Source organism: Symphodus melops, assembly GCF_947650265.1.
Source record: "Symphodus melops genome assembly, chromosome: 1".
Lineage (NCBI taxonomy): Eukaryota > Metazoa > Chordata > Actinopteri > Labriformes > Labridae > Symphodus > Symphodus melops.
In genome coordinates this window covers 38,008,934-38,032,515 of record NC_136691.1, presented here as the reverse complement: position 1 = coordinate 38,032,515, position 23,582 = coordinate 38,008,934, and the positions used below count along the sequence as shown (strand labels likewise).

The 23,582-nt window shown below is 40.8% G+C and overlaps 2 protein-coding genes across 3 annotated transcripts in view; both read left to right on the top strand.

The window, feature by feature from the left end:
• Positions 1-4,693: 4,693 nt before the first annotated feature.
• Positions 4,694-6,503, top strand: tmem230b (transmembrane protein 230b). The gene is made up of 3 exons (XM_079359018.1): positions 4,694-5,012; positions 5,906-6,028; positions 6,101-6,503. The coding sequence occupies exons 1-3, from the start codon at positions 4,917-4,919 to the stop codon at positions 6,239-6,241; spliced, it is 360 nt and encodes a 119-aa protein (XP_079215144.1). The 5' UTR covers positions 4,694-4,916; the 3' UTR covers positions 6,242-6,503.
• A 1,998-nt stretch (positions 6,504-8,501) lies between these two features.
• igsf9b (immunoglobulin superfamily, member 9b) overlaps positions 8,502-23,582 on the top strand; it is a 28,669-nt gene continuing 13,588 nt past the window's right edge. Inside the window, exons 1-4 of one of the 2 annotated variants that reach the window (XM_079338440.1) lie at positions 8,502-8,716; positions 9,486-9,591; positions 14,884-14,979; positions 16,930-17,136. In XM_079338440.1, the coding sequence (XP_079194566.1) occupies positions 14,919-14,979; positions 16,930-17,136 (268 nt within the window). In that variant the 5' untranslated portion in view covers positions 8,502-8,716; positions 9,486-9,591; positions 14,884-14,918. Of the gene's footprint in view, positions 8,717-8,754; positions 9,293-9,485; positions 9,592-14,883; positions 14,980-16,929; positions 17,137-23,582 lie in introns of those variants that run through there. The other variant, XM_079338441.1, reaches the window with a different exon arrangement.

The following is a 23,582-nucleotide window of genomic DNA, read 5'->3' as shown; positions in this document are numbered from 1 at the left end:
GATGAAGAATGTGATGAACTTGCGAAGACTTGATGGCGATGGGGAATAGTAGGGTTGATTGTGACGATGGCATGAATAAACTATAGAGGAAGGGACATTTCTTAAACAAGGCAGCAGCAATGTGATAGGATAAAGATACGGGAGTAGAGCAGGGCTATTGGATAGGTGTGACCAGGTGATGTGAACACTGATTGCACGACAATGAGTGAGCATGCGTGGAGGATTTGACATGGTATGAGAATAAACAATAAAACAAGCGTGCAAAATATAGTCTTCCTTACTGAACTTTGGCTGGAGCAACATTTAAATTTTAATAGTTTTTTTATTTTCGAACTCCTCCCAAGAAAAAGGTTTTCACATTCTGAAATGTTTATTTCTATTTTTAGAGGTTCATATAAGTTGTCTTTGTCCTTTGAAGAGAATTAAAATGTCCATATCAACATACTGTATAACATGCATTGGGTCCATATGTAGCCTATAGGCTTATGTTAATCCTTTTATACTCTGTGGTATGTGTTGCACAACTCAGTCAATGCACATTTGTTAATGTGTGAGTCATATTAGTCAATTGCAATTTATTTAGCACTGCAATATCACCTGGGACTTTATTACTCAGCGCCTGGGCTCTCACTTGTTTCTTCTTTTTTTCTATTAAGCTACAAAGAAAGGATGAAGCACAAGATGCACTGACACACCAGCTGGAACAGAAGAATAGAAAAAAAAAAAGAGTACCGGTACATTGATTTTTCAATTGTCTCCTTCCTGCTGTAGACAAATCCTCCTTTAAGCCAGTTTGTGGACTCTTTTTTTTTCAAGTTGGGCCCAGTTGTGAATGCTACGGGGTTGCTGCTTGTTCACAGTGAGAAGTGTTGAGTGCATCTTGAACTCAACATTTGACTGTTTAAAGTCCAGCTCCTGTAATCAATCGATGATCATCCGTCCTATTGATTAGACAATGCTCTGCGTCTTTCTTCCTGCTGTTGTATCTGGAGGACAAATCTACCTCGTCACGTCCAAAGCAAAATCACAAGCACACTGCTGAACTCTGTAAAAGCACAATTGCACCGCAAAGAGCTGGGTTTACATAAATAGATGTTTTTATTTTTGTACATAAATAATTATTTTTCACAGAAAAACTCAAAATTCAAATTATTAAGACACTTTAAGCAGCAGAAATGTTTAAATGCCATTATTGTGCACGCAGGATTGTTTTGCAGTGATGCAGACATGCATATTTCTAAATAACTATAGTGGCTTTAGCAGTACATCATTTATTTTATAATTATGTTTGCATTAAAAACAAGCAAATGAATCAATCAGACACTTTAATAAAATACAAGAATAATGAGGGTCTATCATGTAAGACCTGTTTCGAAAAGCAATTACCTGGCCGTGCCGCCCATGCAGTGAGGAAGGCTGCTGAGTTTGAAAGACATTGAAATCAATACCTCTGCTCTGAAAGAAACATTTCCCATCATAGAGGCAACTAACTTCAGCCAAGCATTCAAACTAATGTTGGCATTTACAATGACATTCACCTTAATTGCATATCAAGAGATTTCTTCTGAACCTCTTACTTCTGATTTTACCAAAAAACCTTAAAAAAAAAAGAATTAACAGGAAAATATGGAAATAATGCTACAGGACACTGATCTGTGTGTATAACAGAAAAATGGAACATATATTGAGAAGAAAACATGTTTAAATTGCTACATTATCAATGCAAAGTAAAATTGGAAGCAGTAAGTTTATGTTTTAATGTTGGGCTCAAATTCTCAAAGCAGTCAATTGTAGGAAAGGAATGAGCTAGCATTAAATAAAAAATGGTGATAGAGTTGGCATGAATGTCTGTACCAAACTTATTAAAAATCCAGTTGACAAGATTTCCTTTTCTCAAACCCCCAACGCACTGATGAGGCTAGAGAAAAGGTCAAGCCATGCTGAAGTTTCAAGACTTGTTTAGGAAATGTGAATATCTACAGCTAATCTTCAGCCAATCCATCCTGGATTTCACTTGATAAGTGTAATTTTTGACTGACTGTAGACAGCAGGTGAAAAGAAGAGTTACCAAAGGTCGATTTATAATCTGGGGACCATAACAAGTTTCAAAGCAGTCAATCCAGTTGTCGTAGGTAAATTTGAGTCCGAACTAGTGCAGGATTGATCTGACAGACTTTTTTTTTTTTTTTTTTAACAGAGAAATGACGTTACCGGGTCTAATTATATAAACAGTGAAAGCTTGCTGTACCTTACCCATGCACAAGATCCACCTACATACATATTACTATTCATCATGAGTTCAATGTCTGTGAATAAGTGCAGGCAAGTCATGAAACGCCTCATACAAACCCAAATATGGCTTGGTGAGCCGAATATATAGAAATCAAATCAGTCTGCACAAGTTATTTGAAATCATCATAAGCTTGTTGCTCATCAGCACCTGTAAACCCCCCATGCCACATTCGATCGTTGCTGAAACCTGTAGGGTTAAAGAGTAAAAAGGCTGAGCCACTGGAGGCTGCATGTCGTTCAAGTGGTATAATGGTCTGGCATTTTATTGGACTCCAGTCAGGGTGCTATCTGCAATTGCTTTAATGAAGACAGACCTAATTATCTCCACAGACAGAACTCCACTCTGAGCAGGACTCTAATTATGGCCTAAATGCTGCTCTCTTACTGTTCAGTCTCATACCCAGGGGTTACGTGGGGACCGCTGCTGTCTTCAAACCATGTTGAATTACAAACACACAAAAACACTTACACACAGGGCTCCATTTGCCCAGCTGTTCTGATGCTCTTCTGTGCAGGCATTATGGTTTAGGGGCAGGGATTATCTAACATGGCAACACACTCTGCCCCCCCTCTGACTGGTGTGACAGCCTTGCCTATCATCTGATTAATAAATTACAACTCCAGATGTCACTTGGGCTGCATTGTTATTTACATTGTAGGGTACAATGCACTGATATTTTATGAGAAAATCCCCTTTTAATCCCTAAAATCCATGTTCTTCAGCAACTCAAGAATTATATGGGAACAGCCATGTCTGACAACAAACAATAGTGCAGTAGGATCACTTTTGGATTACTCCATTGCTGTTCTTGTTGTGAGCCCATTCATTTTAAATTTATGAATTTAAAATGTATCCACTAAAGCTGAAAGACAGATTTTTTTTTCTTCCCATAATTCTAAAGTTAAGACTGAGGAAGGATTTGAAACGTGTGCAGTGACATTGATTGTAAGGAGACAGGGTAAAAAGAAGAAAATATTTGATGTACAAAGGTAATATGAACTGGCGGTGCAATGTTGGTGTCAGCTAATCAGTGCAGCCAACTTTTAGTCACACCTCACAGTGAAACATGTGCAAAGAAACAGGTTTCATTAATAAAGCAAAGGGCAACAATTATCACCAGTTACTGCACGTCACAGGAACAGCTATGGCAGCACCATGCACATACACAATGTTTAAACAATCCGGTGCTTATCTGACAGTATCTGATGGAAAAGAGAGGACAGCAGGCCATTATGTAAGGGTCAAATGCACTCCACACTTGTGCATGGCAGACTGCAATGTGAAAGCACTTTAAGTGACCACTAAAATGAAAAAAATGCAGATGTGTAATCCCCTATGAAACAAAGATATGCCCAGGTTGTTTCATGGAGATTACTGCTTGTACAGGCTTGGATCTATTTCTGAATATATCAGAATATTAAACAAGAAGAGAGAGCATACAGTACAGCATAATGCAGGGTGATTCACATTCAGGAAAAACAAAACAACAATATGAGACAGAAACAGATGATTTCAGGGCTTGTATCCCTCCAGAGAGCGGCAGCAGAGCCTTAAACTACAACAATGAAACTAGCAGTCAAGGTTGCTGATTTAGTAATGATCTCTTGAGACTCATTTTCGACCAACAGGTACTTTAAGAGCAACGGCACCTTATTATGGATCTTGCCAGCACAACCTCTTAATAATAGGCATTTACTTTATTTTAATTGTTCATGTAAGGAGAGGTGTATTTCAACAAATGTGTCCTTGAGTGTATGATACAAGACTGACTGAAAACCTGAATCACAGTGATCTATGTTGTACAGCTTCAGGGTCAGGCAGCAATTAGCATTTTAATACCAGGAGAGACTGTATTTGTCTATGCAACAGCCCTAATTCAACTAACTGGCAAGGAACTGTATGTGTGTATGTGTGTGTGGGGGCACTCAGGCATCTCAGGCTGAAAATAACCTTCAGAGAAAGTTTGTCTGTATAGCTCAGCTTGTGGTACTCATAAGAATAGATAAAAAAAGATCTGCAAGCCCAGCCAGAAATGTGCCATATGAGAACACGGCGTGATTATAAAGCTGGTCTAAAGGAACAACGCACGATATAAATATCCACAGAAAGAAATTAATCTCGACACTGAAACATCCCTCCCTGTTGCTATAGTCGTTTTATAGTGTCACTATAAAACGATTCAGCAGGGCCATCTAGTGGTGAACACGCAGCGGTGCAACTGACGCCTAGAAAAACAATGACATAATATGAAGTACTTTTAAAAACTTTACCGTTACGTTATTTTTCTAAACCAAATTGTAGCGTGCATTAAATTATTATCATTATTATTATTATGATTTTTTTTTTTTTTTAACTAGCCTGCCAATTGACTAGGCTGCTAGGTCGTTTTGCGCAAGCGCACTAGCGCAGACGAAAACACGGAAGCTCCACATGAGACGACAACACCTCGCTGTAATCTTAGAAAGTGTTTTAATGAGAAAAACACTCCTGCAGCTTATTTGCAGTGATCGTTCAGTGTTTTTTGGTCTGTCAGTGATCCGTTATATAGGCTGCTGTGTGGATAAAGCTTCTCTAACTGTGGTAACTTCTAACCCTTAAACAAACTCTCGCTGGTATAAATAAGATGCCAGCTCGCAGCCTTGTGTCAAACGGGATTCCCGATAACAAAGTCAGGTATTCAAGGTTAGCCAGCGATGATGACGGCTACATTGATTTACAGGTAAGAAGGCAACCCATAATAGTCTCAATGTTCAGCGTGTGTTTTATTTTATTATCATGTCAAAATTGTCGTAAGAGGGCTGGTTTTTAGTTGTGGAGGAAACAAAGTGTGATTTGCTCCCACTAAAAACTACACTGAAGTTCTAGAGTCATTAAAAATAAAATACACTGAGAGATCGAGTTATTTGAAAAGGTGTAGACTGAAGCGATGTGTTCATACTCCTGAGCAGGGCTCTCCACCCTCTTGTTTATCTGTGAGCTACTTAAAAAAAAATGTGCCAAGAGCTACTTGCGTCCCATCGCTTGCATTTATTTACAAAGCACACATCAGCTGAATTAAGCTACTGATTGTACACATGTTAAATTGCAATAAGCAATAATTATCAATAATCTTAACATCACATCAAGGTCCAAGAAACAAAAGCGTGAATATGTTACACTTGTTGTGCCACATAGTAAACCAAAGATACTCAAAATTGACATCAAGGTCCATGAAATCATTTCTACTATTCTTTTGTTTTCATGGGCCAAACATAGCAATAGTGGGAATGGGTACATTTACTTTTGTCTGATTATTCTTCTTACTATTTATTAGCACATTCAACCTATAGGCGAGCTACCAGAAGACATTGTACAATAGTTTCACAGCCTGAACACAACACTCACTGAATGTTGTCAAGAGAATAGCCTTCCTATGTACACCATAACAAGGGATGCATTACAATGTAACACTTACACATTTATGTCTTTGTGAGCAGGGAGTTTCATGGTTCTCAGTCTCTCTTGCCATGACCTTTAATTTTCTCAAGAACTTCAAGTGCCATCGTTGCAATAGGAAGCCTGCTGTGACTGGAAAAAAAGGGTTTCTAATTAAAATGTTCTTCTCTCCTGCAGTTCAAAAAGCCCACGCCTAAAGTCCCATACAAAGCCATAGCACTAGCAACAGTCCTCTTTTTAATCGGCTCTCTCTTAATCATCATCGGCTCCCTTCTCCTGGCTGGATACTTTGGAGTCACAGTAAGTTTAACAGTATGACCAATATATACACTTAGTTAAAATTGATGTCATAGTGACATGTGTCTTTTTCAGCACTCAGACCGAACAGTTCCTGTCCTAATCATCGGGATCCTGGTTTTCCTGCCTGGAGTTTACCACCTACGGATAGCTTACTGTGCATCCAAAGGCTACCATGGCTACTCCTACGATGACATCCCAGACTTTGATGACTGATAGCCACAGTCTTCATGTTCTTACATAAACTCATTATAATCTACTTGTTTAAACCTGCAGGCATGGATATTTAAAACAATGGATTAAAAAGATTCTGTGAATTGCTTTAAACCAAATTGGAAGGATTTTTGATATTATCAGGTTAACAGATAATGTTTTGATTGTGATGCCTCCCTGCTGTCAAGGGAATTTATTTCTGGCTTTGATTTGTACATTTGCTTAATAGCTTGAACAGTTTATTAAAATGCAGATATAAGACTCTTTTTTTGTATTCTGTGCTTTTTAATTGTTTACATCATCTTTACTCAGAGAGCCCATATCTTGTTTGGTAGATATTAGATCATATAAAAAGGTGTTATGATTAGTATTGTGTATAACATTGATGCATTCACCCTCCATATAACTCTTCCTCACTGTGCCGTCGTTCTTTCGCTGAGGATTTTATGTGATTAATTCCAATCCTTTGATCTCCATATGGTGCACCTTGTCTGCGAGAGTAAACATTGTGAAACAGGGAAGTACACACGCAATTTAAACGTGACATTGTGTTAACCTATGTAAAAAGGCTTCCTTACTTTTAACCTGTGACATCAACTAACCAATTTCAACACAATTTCAGTGTGCTAGAGAAATACAAAAGCTACCCCCTCCATTTCAAATGCAGGAAAATGGAAAACACTCCGAGCAAGGATTCCTTTCCCCTCCAACCAGTTGTGTTAGTAGGAATTTACAGACAATTAATGTATTTTGTTGATCCTCTTGCTAGCAAATGTGTCTCCTAAATCAGTAACCACTCTCCTAGTTTGAGCAATAACAGATAAAACACCAAATGTCAGCACTGAGTTTTTTTTTCTGGGCTTCATGCTCTTTTAAGAGCAACCTACTGTACAATTCACTAGAAATAACAGACTGACCCGATCCCTTTATTTTTATTACTGGAGCAATTAAGCATCAAGTATTACAATATTAAAACCTTGTTAATGTGCAATGTCATTAATAAACCTTGGTTCAATTATTAAGCAGTGATATGAGCTCAAAAGATAAAGTTATTGTGCAAGCTGTACCAGGAGGTAATTGAACAACTTTTCCAAAATACACAGTATATCTGTGTATATATCCATATATTTTACTTTATAAATATGCCAGTTCACAACAATTGATAAAGACAAAATCATTGTAAGCTAATAATGAAAGTCTAACGTTTAATTCACCCTGAATAATGTTTGCAAAGCTGTAATTAAATACACTATGGTCTAAAACCAAATATTAAACATAGAGCTCTGACATTAACCCTTAATGCTGAACTCATTGCTGATTGGCTGTTTCAAAGTGTAACAACATATAGTAGTGTGTCACATTAACAGACCAACACAGCCGACCCAGCGGGTCACAGAAGAAATACAGCATCTTTATCTTACTTTTATCTCGTTGACAAAGGACAACTTAGTCTTGTTAGATAAGAAAATATAAATATTTGACAGTAAAGTAAAAAAACTACGGCTAGCTTTTGATCTGGCTAACAAAAACGACATTTGGGTAAGTCATTAAATTTACTCATAAAACAAATAGCCCACATGGTTTTATTAACTGGCATGTTAACTTTAAATAGACAAATTTAACAAGAAGTTAAAGATGAATGGTTTGAAACACAGAGCTAACATTAGCATAATGCTATCTAAATATGTCACTGGAAATAAAAAGGGTGTTAATTAAGTGTTTAAGGCAAACACTAGATTCGCTGTATTGTAAAAATTGTATAATTAAAAGACAGCTTTGTGAAGGGCTCCTGTTAGCTTCATTTTGAGTGGTTAGTTTGCAGCTCGTCATTGTTAGCTAACATTTAAAAATGCACCTATTCATGAGCGCGCGCCAAATCTCCTCCTACCTTTATACCTGTTTATTAACTGAACATATTATGACTTTTTACTAACTCCATGCTGTCTGGCTGTCGAATTATTTAAGAACAGTATTTGATCCTAAGAAGACAAACCTCTGTGTACGGTTTCTTCCTGTTTTAATCAAAAGGAACATGTTAATTAATGAATACAGTAAGTTACATTAAGTTAAGATAATCCTTTGTTCATCTCCCAAACCGTGTTACAGCAACAAATCGGGATAGCAGAAGAACGCAACACAGTGCAAAATTAAGTAAGATAAAAATATAAACATGTAAAAGAAATATACATAAAAAAATTGTTAAAAGAGCCAGAAAAACTGCACATCTGTATAAACTGTATGAACACTATCATGCACTTCAATACACGTCTCAGAGTAACAACTTGTGTTTCTGTTGTACACTTGGTAAATGCTGTAGCAAACCGGCTGGGTATTAATTTTTCCTTTGGTGTTCGTCTGCCTTTTTGTTTATGACTCTCCAGTCTTTCCCACGAAAAGGCGCTTTTGTCTGAGGCGCTAAAGAAGCAGCACCATCAAGTTACACGGAGACAGCCGGAAGTCGCTTATTTGACCTTCAGCGTAAGAGCGCTTTTCTTCTAATTGTTTATTATAGCCTCAAAATCCTTTGGAACACATTTTTGGATCATATTTTTAATACAACTAATCAGCCTTTATAAGTCCAGAAATTTCTCATATTTGAGAGTTTTGACCTTGATAAATGATCAACCCTATTGAAAGGTGAGTAAAATTGCTCTCTATGGGCCCTTTGTTATTTGTAAAGCAACTCTTATTTTTAAAGGGGAAAGCAGAAGTGTAGTTGCTGCTCTCTGTATGTATTGACGGTAGTGGAGACAGTGCCTGTAGTAAGGGGAGGAGGAAATGCTAATATGGGAGGAGGGACAGGGAGAGGGTATCAACAGCAGGTCTGGAGCCAAACGTGCTGTGTGCTCTCTTTCTGAGCAAACTTGCTCTTCCCTGGTCCTACATGAGCACCAGAAGCATTCTTCACATATTTATGAAGTTAATGATAAACTCACACTTTTGATGAACACAACTTTTTGGCAAGTTTGGACAGAGCCCATCTCAGAGATTAAAGTCAAGGCGTGCAAAGTTTAACAGGACGTTAAATGGGCTGAAGTCGGACCCGTGAAGAAGGTGGACCTGCCTAATGGATTTGATTGAATTTTGTTAAATAATCTAATAACCATGGATTTATATGGTATTTTTTACATTTTCTTCTGATCCAAGCGCGGGTTGTAGACAACAATGTGATCACCTGGTTTTTCATCCAACTCGTTCTTGTATTCTTTCAACAAATCGCCTTTTTCATTCCTTTTTATCCCTGAAGAAAAGGGACCGACCCACCTTACTCTGCGTCTTGAGTCTCAAAGAAGAGCATCAATGGATTGAAAGATTATACCATCGGCTTCAAGTGAAAAAGTGCCTAAAGCAAGGTAAGCAGTGCATAGCATCCTATTTTATTCCCATATTTTGAGTATATGTTCCCTGCTAAATGCACAGTAGTAGTACACCACCTTTGTTTATGTTTAGTGTATCACGTTTATCACTTGTAATCTGAATGATTTATTCAAAATAAAACCGTAATAAATATGTTAAGCACATGTTATGACCCGTAAATTAACCCAGCACTGGGATTAAACAAGTGAGAACAATAGTCAACATTATTTATTTTTTTATCAATCAGAGCTCCCCCTCTCAGCTGATATCTGAGTCAGACAAGAGATGCACCTGTTTTCCTTTTTTTTTTTGACAGCAGGTCTGTATGTTGATATGGAGGACAGAGCATTACATTCACTGCAGGGGTGCAGATAAAGAGCTTGGGGCTTCGTATGTGTTTTAAATATATCAGACTGTGTTTTTGCCTGCTGCTCCACATGGTGCAGTGAGCTGGGCAGAACTTCATTTGAGCTGTTTTGCACAGAGCACTGCAGCCGTGTTGTGCCTTTTACATGATACTCCCTTTGCCATAGCCTGGTGCGTTCCTTCCTTTGTTTTTGTTGTGCCTCTTATCACTGAAATGAGGTGCACAGAGGCAAACATCACTCCTGATGCCTGTAATCCCTCATGTGGAGCAATAAGACTATTGGGACACTGTTTACTTTCATAAATTTAAGCCTCCTTCGTTAATCAGCTTGTAGGTTTTATTCTCCTTTGACATTTAGTGTTTTTCTTAACATTACATAGTAAAAAAAAAGCACTTAAAATCTGGTACTCGTTGCAAAGACTTATTTGTAAATCACTCTCTGCTTCTGAATTATTTACAAGGTGACAGCTATAATAAAGAAGCAGTCTAGCATCTTCCATCCATTTTAACGGACTGTGAGTGTCAGACACAAGCTCCTTTATTTTAGGTGATATCCAATGTGTTTTAGTATTGAGCAAGCCTGGACACTTTCGTTTACTGCACCGCTCAAAACAGCATGCAAGGAACAGTGCCTTGTCAGGCAGGAGGAAATGGATTGTTTTAAGCAACAAATTATTTATGAGTTGAAAATCAAATTGTTGTTGTTTGTGGTTAACATTAAACCTTCCAGCCTCTTTGGAAAATGTTTACAGATAATACAGATATTATCAGTTACTTTATTTTGGAGCGTGTGGGGTAGCAAACACAGATAAATAATATATAGGTGAAAGACCTTTGTGAGCCAGAGCTGGGTAAGATTAGAAAAAGAAACTTCAAAAGTTTAAAGGCCATGCAGTGTAAAATAAATGTCATGTTAGTGTGGTGGCATCTCTTAAATGACCGAGTACAACCAGACAGTAGATGGAGTGAAGTAACGAGAGACAGTCCAGTCTGATGCTTCAACAGTTGACTTCAGCCGGTTTGTCACCTTTTGCCTTTTGACCATCGTGTGCCCTAGTCCTAGTGTTTAGGTTAGTCCGCCAAGTCTTAAAAGTAGCTTTATGGGACTGAACTGCTCCTGAAGGGCCAGAAAAGGACACAGACTCAAGACTTACAACAAGAACTTTAGCTGCTTTGCTTTTACAGGACTAATGTCAGTCCACTACTCAGAGACGCCTGACATATGAAATAATACACACATAAAATCCTACTGTTTGTAAAAGTAGCACCATTCAAGTTTTCTGGGAGTCAAATCAAGACATAAACATTTCACATGTCAAGTCAAAGCTGTTAAATCCTGTAGCAGCACCATGTGTTACTGTAGGTTATCAGCCATCACTGTGTTAATCCATATACAGTAGGCTTTCCCCGTCACAAGACCAGGGCTTCGCTCCCGTGCTGAGCGTATGCCAGCGCAGTTGGTTTCCTTTAGCTTAATAAATGTCAATACAGACACTGAATTGGGTTTGCTCTGCCAGGGTCAAAATCTATGAATTGATCGCTTTGTTGTGCAACCAGTCAAGGCTGAATTGATGATTTACAACCCAGTAACTGTGGTTCACGTGTACTAGTTTTAAAAAACCTTTGCTGTGGACAGATTGGCGATGTTTTCTGTCCCTTTGTCGCATGGCTGTGTTGACCTGTGAAAGTTTTTGCATGAGTAACACCTGTGGTTCCTGCCGCAGGCTGTTCAGCACCGAGACTACAGCCTCTGTCAGGATTACCAAGGATTACTAAAAGAGTAATGCTTCTTCTTATCAGGCCTGTATCCGTCGCTAACATCACTTTGGGTGTTGCTTAGGCACTGAGGGATCACAAACACACTCAGTCTTAAGGTCAAAAGTGCTCAGTGAACCCCTTTATGAAGTGTCCCTTAACTTTGTTAATAATTCAGATTACATTCCTGATGACTTCAATCAGGGGTGTTTTAGAGGAGACGCTTACAGAGAGTGAACTGGTTGTTGCAGCTGACAACCTGAAGTCAGCTTTGCTCTGGAGCAGCTTGTCTTGCATTGAAGTCAGGAACTACCACCTGATGACATTTGATTTCTCTTGAGGGTAATAGAGATTATCACATCCAGGGATTGATGGTTTAACTTCTGATTAAATCTTTCCCAACATTGTCTACATTGTTAAAGCTGAGATTGGAAAAACGGCTTCTGCGTCAGAGATATATAATTGACTCGTTAGATAGTAACTTGTTGTCTGTAGTCTCCACAAAATATGGTCAACACATCCTATTTGCTCCAGAGCAAATCAACTATAAACAGCTGTGTTGTAGTCCATAAACACTGGTGAAGTCCCTGCACACACAATAATCCAGATTTTCAGTTATTTGATTCCCCAGTGATTGATTGACTACACAGCCTGTTAAAAGAGCGTCCTTGATTCGCCTCTTCAATTTGAACCCTAATTTGATTACACTATTAACACCCGGAGCAGAAGGGCAGGATTAGTCTGGGGTGTTACAAACGGGCAGAACACTAAGTCATGGCTACTTCTAAAGCAATTTGTGTCATTGAAATCCAGCGAGAAGTTGGACCAGTCAGCTGTGTCCGCATGAGTCGTCCTGTGCTGAGGCGCGGCGTCCGACTCGTACATGTGAACCTTTCTCTGAGTCTGGACTGAAGGTTTCATTCTTCTGACTTTTTTTTTCTGACGTTTATCACTTGAGTGGGGAGCTTTCCTTTAAATTTTAAAGTCACATCGCAGTAAAGTCATGAATCATCACTCGGTGCTGTTTGTTTTTTTTCTTCTTGTGAGGGACAGATGTACTCTGATTCATTCTGTAACTTCATTGATTCCTTGTGTGTGTGTGTGTGTGTGTGGCTTGCAAACAGTTGATAATTATGTACTTTCCCTCAGATACCCTCATGAGGAGCTTAGTATGTAGGAGTAAGCCCTTCTCACATTGACACGTTTGTGTGGTGCTTTTGCTTGAAGTTGAAAAGCTGTAATCCACTTTTATTTTTACTTTCAACTAAATTATAAAGTATAGAACAACGCTCCTCCAAATATACTCACATTAGCATTCAATTACAGACAGATAAATAGCCAAGGGTGCTGCTACCGGCCTGTTTTTAGACGTGCACTTGAGTCCATTCTTTAAAAAAAAAAAACCATGTGGATCTTTGAACTCCCCTCTGTGTGCGTGTCATTTAAATGGCCCCTTGCTTCTCTCTGCTGCCCGAGGAAATAACCTGGCTGTCCTGTGTCTCTCCCTGCACCTGCTGACATAACCTCCCTCCAGGTTTCCTCTATAATACGTCTGCCTCCGAATGTCTGTCTTGTGTGTTTCCACAGCATAGTCCTATAATCTAGTGTGGAAGCAGAGCAAGCAGGAGCAAAAGGCAGAGCTTGTAAAACCTTGAAGTTGTCAAAAGTTACCCGAGGTCTAGATGTGCGGCAGATTTCATTACTTTCACTGTCTTATGATTGTGCCTTCGTGACTTGAAGTGAACTGCAAAGATGACAGCTGTGATGATGCAGGGATGTGCAACACTCCTCTACAAGCAGGAGATGACACGCAAATCATGACACTGAATACATGTATTTATTTATTTAGAATCCATTTATGTTGACTCCCCTACTGGGTGAAAAAGGTTTGCTCAGTAGGAGTAATCCTGTCCTCATTACAAACACTGCGCTGAAATCACTCTGAAACACATTAACCTCGCCATCATTTCTGCCCTACCAGGCTCCCCCACTTCATCAGCGTCTACTGTAAACATAACCCGGATTTAGTGTCTTTGTCCCATGTCCTCTCGGTGCTCGTTTTTGAAAATGGTTACGCAAAAGTTATTGCAAAGTTCCAGGGCCAAAAGTCAATCCTGTGTTGGTAAAATGCATCTTTCTGCTGCTCCTTTCAGAGCTCTTTGTGAACAGAAGTGTAAACACGACGACCAATCAACCACCAAGTGTACGCCCGGTGTTTCTGTGCCTTGCTGCAGGGCATCTGCTGATTCATTTGCAGCTCATATCCAACACCTACGTGCGTCCTAAGAACAGCCTCCACTTTACTTTAAATGAACTTTGAATAATAAGATAGAATTAGGACTAAGTGGAATGACGGAGGCGCGTTCTTCAATTATGTATGAAGGACAGCAACTTCAACTTGTGCCTTCCATCCAACGTGAGGTGGAGGGCGTGACAACATGCTGCAGCTGTTCTCGCAGTTCACACTAAGAAGTGGAGTCTTGTCTTTGGGAGATAACCAGCGGACTGTGCTGCTGTGATTGCTCGTCTTGTTTGTGCATTGTATAGTCAGGTAGTCGTACTTGTGCCGCTATTAGGTGCTTGACAATCGCACTGTACAGCATAGGGAGTTGATTTAAAATCGCAGTCTATTTATGGTAGTTAGGTTTCTTTTTTTAAGCACCGCTAATTGGATAACATCTGGCGCCTGGGACACAAAGACTTCATCATCGCTTGTGTCACCTGTCGATATCTGTTGGCCTATTTAACCCAAGCTGGACCAATCACGAGCATCAGGTTAATCTGTACATACACTCAGAGTCCTGTACAGATCTTCCCTATGGACACACACACACACACACACACACACACACACACACAGACAGGATGCACACACTACACAGTCTCATGCTCTACTGTTATGTGTTAAAATAGCTTGTTTGCTTTAATCCAACCCCAGCTCAGACATACAATTTTCCAGAGGATCTAGTGTTTTCAAAGAATACAGTTATTTATTATCCAAGTAGCATCTGGAATGCAGGGTAGTTGTTGGATTATGAGATGATGTTAACTTCAGGGATTACATTTGTCTGAGGGAGGATGTGAGGGACGCCCTATGCCAGTGATGAAACTGTGAATGGTGCAGTAGTAGTCCTGGCTTGATGGAATTTGCGGTCTTCTCTTTCAGGTCGGGAGATGTGTGAAGGAGTGTGACGGACGGCCATGGGACTGGAGAGACGGTGGCTCCAGGCTGTCACCACTGCTATAGCCATCTGTCTGCTAAGTGAGTATGCTAATGCAAATATGGATCCATTGCATATTAATCATGCATCTCCATTATTCATCTCTCCTTGTAAAATCTCAAGATTTGTCATTTGCTTACAGGCTATTTCTCTTATCAAATGTTGTCTTTATCAAATCTTTTCATATGATTTTAAACTTTTAAAAATGTTTGATTCTCAAAAAGGAGCTTAGATAATCAAAGCATTAAAGAAATGCCCCTTTATCGATTCCGTAATCTGAAGGAGCATAAATTGTCATCTTTTTAGCGTTGTATTACATAATGTGATACAGACAGCGAAATAAACAGTAGTGGATCCTATTTTAGTTTTTTTAGTGGATCCTATTTTAGTTTTTTTCACACAGACCAACATCTGTTAGACTTTCTTAAATATGTAACATTGACCTTAACTCTTCTCTCAACATAATTAAATTGGACTTAAGTGCAGATATGGAGATTTATCTGTCTGCTTTGTTGAATCACATTTACAGGATCATAATAATGATATTACTTTGCAGTGTGTCACTGTGTGTCTTTAGTCTTTAATACTTATTTTGAATGTGATTCACCTCAAATTATAGCATTATTACACTATCATTGTTCATTGTGTAAGGAAGCTTTGGACTGTGAGTTTTGTAGATCGTGCTTTGATCTTCTTTAGTGTCCAGCAATGACTTTACATTTTTCACATTCAACTCTGTTAACTTTCTTTTAAAAGCAGTTAAAACTCTTTTCTCAAGGTGTGGTTACTTTTTACTAATTATTTACAGTTTAACTGAAAACACATTTAATGTGTAAACCCCTCTTTCTTGTCATATCACACATAGAGAGAAAAGTAGTTCATCCGTTGACCTTTGATTGGGCATTTTTAGTTTCAAACAAACAGGTGTTTCTTCATTTGTCTCCTCAGTGTGTTGCATAGCTTCACCAAAAGTTGTTGTTTACTTTGGTGAAACAGACCTGCAGTGTGCCGCTTGTTATGGCAGAGCATTACAAACCAGTTGGCATATGCTGCTGTTCAGCTGCCTGCATACAGTTTGAGTGACCCCATGCTGAATCTGGCACAGTTCCCTTTGCCTTACATTAGAGAGAAAGTAGAAGAGGAGGGGCTACAGCATAGATATGAGTGGACCAAAGAGAATGAGGCCAAAATCCAAGTTAAATAATATCTCTGGGTGTGGATTTAGATCAATCTGGGATTTGTGCTACCCCCAACCCTAGGCACGCTTCAGTGTGTGCGTGCATTTGTTTTAGGAGGGGGTGGTGGGATTGATCGTGCTGGTCCGCAGACCATGTGTGTACCCCAGGGGGTGGTGGGAGGTCGGCTGGAGAGAGCGCAAAGGGTCCTGCTGTCCTGCATCAGAGTATCACCACACACCCCCCCTACTGAGATTAGAGTAATCGCCAGGCCAGATGAGAAGCAGAGCAAACACTGGCACCCAGTTGCGCGCACACTCACGTGAGCACATGGCAGCGAGAGAGAGAGAGAGAGAGAGAGAGAGAGAGCCTGCTCCAGGTGTCACTAATGGGATTGTGTCTGTTTTCAGGCTTTGCAGCTATACGATCTTGTCGCCAAATGGCACAAGATTGTTTTACATGTCCTCTGATGGACCTGCTTGTATCGAGAATCTCTTTGGGGATGTCATTCAAAATAAGCATTCATGAACAAGTCGTGACTTTTTTCAGTCTATCTTCATATCTTCTTAACTGTGTGTTCCTGCATTCTCCTCTGTCTTCAAACCTATTGCTGCCAATGTGTCATGAACTCAGCATTACGAACTCTCCTTAAAGAGATGAATGACCAGTTCGTCTGGCCTCTTTCTGGCAGCAATAACTCCAAATGCTCTCATAAAGCATGATTTATGTGTTATTACTGGTGGCCTTATTTGCTCTCTGCAAACATAGAAAGCCGATACAATGCTTTATCTCTGTGATATGTTGCTGTCTTCACAGGTGTGTCTCAAGGCGGGGCATCGTTGGTTCGTGCCAGAGAGGGGGGCTCTGCTGAGCTGGGATGCAGTCTCACTCCTACAGCCAAAGAAGCCACGACCCCTAACCTATTTCCTCTGCATGTGGTGGAGTGGGTGCGCCTTGGTTACAACGTTCCCGTCCTCATCAAATTTGGAGTGTATGCTCCTCGTGTTCACCCAAACTACAAGGGTAAGACTTATTCAAATGGGTTTAATTACACACTCCGTTCAGACAACTGAAAGCTTGCATGTACTTGACTGTAGGTGTTAAAGGTCTCTTAAAGTAGAGGGAATCTTTTCCATTGTTTGAATGCACACAGACCCTGATGGGAGTTTCAAAAATCCATGTCGACTCTGGAGCTCCTATCATGGCAGTAAGTATTCAAGAGCCTGACCACTGGTTGACAGATTTCTCTAATTATGGTTGAGTACGTTTTAGAGAGGGTCGGGGAAGTGTCCATGTGGCAACACTTTACAACGCGCTGCATGAATCTGTGGTGTGTGGGCAAAGATAGTCATAAAGAGGCGATACCTGTATTTAAGGAGGACTTGGGGAGGGGAAGTTTGGATGAAACAATATCACAAATAGGTAATCCATCCAAACCACAGACCCTGTAATTACTGCTGCTGTTCAGTCTGGGTGTTTCCATTCTGAAGCTGAAGTGCACTCAGAAGGGGAAGGGCGAGTATGGATGTGTTTTCATACAAGCAGTTAAAGGGGGGGTTGGGGTAGGGGAGCAAAAGAAGGGGGGTACCAGTAACGCTGTGCATCCAGGGATTACGAGAGTAGGGGGGGGGGGCTTGGTGGTCTGATGACAGTGTTTTATTAGTATGCTGAGGGGTGACCCAGTAAGAGGAGATTGTTGTGCTGGAAGAAGCATGGATGAAGCATTGGGAATAATGGGAGTTTTCTTGCTGGAGCCCTATAATCCTGTTATTGTCTCTCAGAGGACAAAAGACAAAGAGGGGTATCACAACCTCCTTTTGCTTTGCCAAAGCCAACAGGACTACTAGGACATCCAAAATCCCATACTATCCCAACTGGGTCAGTGAAATGTAGGAAACAGTAAAAGCCCCCCGTACATTTTTCTCGTAGTAGCACTTCTGGAGAAGGAAATGCTCTGATTTTAAGGCATTTTTCGAGCACTTACATTTAAGGTTTACAAGTGCTGAACCTCAAACAGATCACGCCAGTTGGCAATTGGGCTAACGTGTTTGTCATGTTAACGCTTTTTTAGACCGTTAACCATGTCATTGTTTCGGAGCACTCATCTGATGCACACGCAGCCTTAATGAAGTAAACAAAATCATGGAGGGTAGAAACGCAGAGCAGAAGACTATTATTGCTGTCCCAGTATTTTACCATCTCTAACCCTTGTGTGCACTTGTCTGGTGTGGGCTTTACGCCTGTCTGCCTCAGATCCTCATTTCTCTCCGCCCACTAAAGGCAGATGGCAGCATTTGAAGCATGTCAGCGCTGTAGGTCTAATGTATTCTACCCTCAAATTAAATGTCGGGGGATTTCAGGTTTAACAGACAGACAGTAAAGTAGGAGACCACTTCCTGATCTTTGTCTTGTCTTGCCTGAGACCAGGAAAGTGATGAGATCTGCTCTGTTGTTCAGAGCCTGGCTGGATTTACAGCAGAGTATCTGTATCTAATAAAGCGAAGAGATCCTTCAGACTTCAATGCACATTATTAAATCAAAGTACGTTCCTGTTCTCCCTTTGGTGGACTCGTTGTACTTCAGATACGGCACATTTAAGTAGGCTAAAATAAAACATAAATTGCATTCCCAAATGCTGTGTGTCCTTGGTCTGCACTGATGCTAATGGCCATTTTTAGAAACTAAGATGAAAGAATCAAAGCAAGCGATATCTCGGATAGCTATTTCAGTCGTCCATTAAAGCAACATTATTTTGATACAATATCAGGTGTATCTGAGAAGTGTCACGGACTGCAGAGTGCTGTCCTTCAGTCTGCCCTCTCAGAGGGTTTCTCTTGTCTACTTTAAGAGATTCAGGAAGGTATTAGTACCCCTAGCCCCTCTCTGTTTCACACCCAGCATGCCCTGCAGGCCAGAACATTAGTCAACTCACAACAAAGAGGAAACAGCCGAATAAACTCTGACTGACACGCTGTTATAGTCTGTTTGAGGTATATTTGTTGAGACAATATGTTCAAGTCTTTGGGTGTCAGGATGGTTTACTGTTGCAGAGCCAGATCAAATGTCTCCTGTGTGCTGAAGTAAATCAGTAGAGACTGTGAGCGGGGGACTCCGACCTGAGGTTAGAACCACAATGGGCCGACCCCTAGATCCCAGCAGGCCTCCATTTATGCTCTTGCTGAGCACTGGAGAAGTGCATTTGTTACACACATGCACAAGTCACAGACACTTATATTTAAAGATACACAAACCCCAGACTTCTTCTTATTAATATTTGTAGACTTGAATAAAAAACAATAATATGGAACAAGTAAGCTTGTTTGAGGAGTCAAAAGCAGAAAAATCCCAGCTGAAATGTGAAACTCATCACCATACCAACCAGTTTTTCCACCATAACTAGACCTGGATTGTTTGTGGCAAACAATGAAACACAATGAAAGAAGAAAAGATCGCTGCCCAGCTTGAACCAGCAGGGCAATTATAAAAGCTTTGTGTAAAAAGTGTTATCGTTGTTCATATGAGAAGCAAGAGATCAGAATAAATGCTGTGCTTAGCATAACTATTCAACACTAAAGCAGTAATGTCTAATTGTCCCCTCTGTAAATCAAAGTTTGATAAATTTAATATGAGATTACTTTCATTTTAATTAAGCAATATTTTGAGCAGATGAGAAAGCTTGACTTTCACTTACAGTGTGATGGGATTTTTCTTTTAGGCAGGAAGCATCTCCTTGTTGGTTTCTCCAGCTAAGGAACTAATGCAAATTTTTAGACAACTTGCAGTTATTAACATCAGCGTTATCTCTTTCTGGACAGCAAACAGAGCTCAGGTTCCTACCTGTACAACTGTTCAAACATCACCTGTAATCTCACTGGACTAATTAAATGTTTTAAAGAACATTTACATTCAGTACACGGATCATGTTCAAAGGCTGGTAGCTGTAGTGAAACTTAGCACGTGAGCTGTGCGCGCGTCGTGGTTGCAGGGGTTAACAGAGCCGGACAGAGCGAGAGGGACAGAGTTAACTGTAATCTATTCCTCGACAAAGAGCTATTCATAAGAGGGTTAAACTGATTAGGGAGACAGGAGGATTGAAGAGAGAAATTTGGGGGAGTGGGAGGGGTGAGCTGTCAGAGGCAGGGGGCCGGTCCCAGACTTAGGATTGTATTCAAATCAAAACACATCCCACAATGCACCTCTGCCCCGACTCTCTTATGCACATACGGATGGACAAAGAAAAGCAATGCTGATGCTTCTGCAAACAGAATAATCTGGCTTCCTCCATAGTTCCTCCTGCTATTGTATCACATGTTATTCACTGTAACTCGTGCACTTCTTTGTCAGGAGGAACCATTGGGAACCCCTAATGCAAAAATCCCATGTTAATTTCACTGATTAGGAGCAATAAAAAACATTTTCTAAACATCTAAGGTGTAATGTCAGTACTTCATATGAAGTACAAAACGTTACAAAACTTAAATATTGTGCAAAATCAAAAATAACTATGTGAGTGAAGTGTTTAAGGCTTAATCTGTCTTTGTCTCAGATGCAATTGTTTCACACTCAGAAACCTTTAATCAATCTTGTCACTAAAAAAAGAATAGGAGATCAGATTGGTAAGACAAGGCCGGCTCCCGGCCAGCAACAAGGCTCTGGAAGCTGAGTTATTCCTAACCTGCCACCCACTGGGCTAGAACCTGACTCCCGCTAATATGGAGAGGGTGCAGCTTAGAGGTTCACACAGTACTCGTGGATTAGCGTTTCCATGTATTACCCTTGGCTGCACTGCAGTCCAACCTGTTGGAAAAAAAAGGCTCATTTTAAGGTGGACTAGAACTGTCATGTGATAGCTGCTGGAGGAAAAACATTGAAGAGGAGGAGGAGGAGGAGGGGAGACACGAGAAAGAAGCACCAGCCATTGTTTCAGCCATCCTCCCAGTCTAATGATGTTTGTCTCTCGAGGAGGACTTTTAGACATTGTGCTAATGTAGAGTGATGAATGTGTCTACCAGGGACTTGCGGAGCACAGAGGTCAGAGAGGTCAAGCTCTCATTGGTTGTCAGTGGGTTATTGATGCACACAATTCGAGTAACCTCCCTGTAACCTCTCTCTCAGTTCCTCTTTGAGTTTCCTACTTTCTGGGTCTAATTCTGTCGATCATATTCCCGCTCTCGTGTTCTATGGCAACATATCTACATTTTAACTGTGCGTCAGAAAAAAAGCGAATGTTTTTGTCAACAACCTGCTGTGTGCCATTAAAGATTTCAGTTCAAGCCCAAAGATGCAACAAATTCAAATTTGAATAAAGCTACATTTGTCACACAGCATCGGCTTTTTTTTATCCATCTAAAAGCTGAAAAGAAATCAGGCCTTTCTTTTTCCACGTCTCGTTCATCTCTCTCACCCTTCCTTGTCTGCCTCCTGTGCTGCTGGATGGGACCCCCCCCCCCCCCCCCCCCCCCCCCCCCACACACACACACACACACACACACACACACACACCAAATCTATACATGTTTTCCCCCTACTTGTAATTTTTCAAATCTCTGACAGTAGAAACCCAGCCCCCCTCTGAATTATCAACCCTCCCTCACCCACGTTTGGCCCCGCAAGGTTTCTACAGCAACTGAATTCAAATCTAAACCCACAGCCCGGGCTTTCCGTGGTCTCATCACTATGGTAACCTAAGGGAATGAGGAGTGGGGGGCTGCCGTCTCTTTGTAGTGATGGACAAGAGGGAGGCAACGGGAAAGGGTTAAGTGTTGGACAGGGAAACTAGAATTCCCCTGCGGAGAGCCAGGGGGCAGGTCCCTCACTACATTTTGAAAATCAACATGTAGACGCACCTACGTGCTCCTGAAGCCACGAGATCAGCGCATGGTCAGCGTGAGGGATTTCCACAGTCATGGTACAGAATATGACAAGAGGTGTTATTAGCTGCAGTGATCTTTAAGTATCCTGTAATGTTTTTACTCCAGAGGATTAAGTGTGTTAAAGAGGGTTTGTGTGATTTTGCACGTGAGACTTTGCCTGCAGTGGACTGTTAATTCTGTGACCAGAAAAGGTTCCATAGGAAACACGCAGCTCAGGGAGGATCCCTCATTGAGAGATAAAAGGAAAAGGCCTAAAGTGATCCACACCTGTTATCATCTCCCTGCACATTTCCTCTTTCCAAACCAAGCCCTGCCCAGTTGTTCGACAGATGCAGACTGAAACGAGAGGCATTCATTTACTTTTTACGGTGCCACTTAAATGAACACCGCCCATCAAATGCTGCTCTGTCTTTCAGGAGGTCAGTCAAACATTACACCTGACTATTAAGCACAGCAACAGGCCCAGTCAGGAATGCAGGGTTAATTGTTAGCTATTGTCGTCTGTCTTTACTCTCAGTGTGTGTTTCACCCTGCCTTTAAGCCACATATCGACGCCATTGAATTTCATTGCTCACCGGCTCTGCTGCAGACGCTGCTGTCTGGTGGGAGAGTGGTGCGATAAAAAGTATACTGTGTTTCTCCTGATAGCGTTGCTTCAGGATTGAAGGACACCGAATTATTCTCAGCTCTGTTATACAGTCTGTCAAGTTGGTGAGAACCTGGAGGTCAAACAAAGACAGTTTGATATCGTTCATATTTGAGTTCATTAATATGTAGTATGCACAGATGATTGAATTAAACAGGCCGTTTCTGTTACATCCTGGCAACTTGTGAACTGCATGGGTGCAACAGAATGCCAGAGACCTCACCCTGTTTACTTTCAAACTGCTTTAACCAGAGTCTGCCATGAGCAACGTGTGTGTTTCCCCCCCTGCCCGCATCCTCCTGTCGTTTAAAACCCTGAGATTGAAGGGGGGAAAAAGGAGTTCATTGAGAGACAGAATAAAAGGAAGAGGAGGGGTGGGTGGGTGTGGAAGGGTAACTTCAGTACCCTGAAAACCAGGCTGCAGTCACCAGGCAACCGGCAGATCAAGTTTCAAAGCCTGACAAGAAGTTGTAAGAAAGACGGAGAGGAGCAGAGGGAGTGGGGTGTGTGTGTGTGTGTGTGTGTGTGTGTGTGTGTGTGTGTGTGTGTGTCTCTATACTCGAGCATGGATCCATCTGTGTCTTTTGAGGGTGTTCACACAAGTTCAGAGCGTGCATCTGCCTTGCTCCATGTTGTTTATCTCCATTCACCAGTGTCCCTCTTTGATAAACAATGACGTGTGACTCGCTTCATGATGATGGGTCTCTTGCGGGATTCCCTCTGAAGATATCAATTTCTTAGAAGGAAAAAAAAGATTCAAAACAGTTCCTCTGTTTTAATGATGCTGCCTCTGACTGAATTCCCAGCATGCTCATCCTCGCTCTGCACCACCCAAAACCCTTAATGACAGGACATCATCTTTATCTGTAATTTTGCATATCCTTACTGTCATTACTTGACTGATTCATGTGTTTACCCTCCAACTGAGGGATTCTCATCATCTAATCATC

Coding starts and splice junctions, on each gene's coding strand:
- tmem230b (XM_079359018.1), top strand. CDS start 4,917: ATGCCAGCTCGCAGCCTTGTGTCAAACGGGATTCCCGATAACAAAGTC. Junction 5,013..5,905: donor ACGGCTACATTGATTTACAG/GTAAGAAGGCAA, acceptor TCTCTCCTGCAG/TTCAAAAAGCCCACGCCTAA. Junction 6,029..6,100: donor CTGGATACTTTGGAGTCACA/GTAAGTTTAACA, acceptor TGTCTTTTTCAG/CACTCAGACCGAACAGTTCC.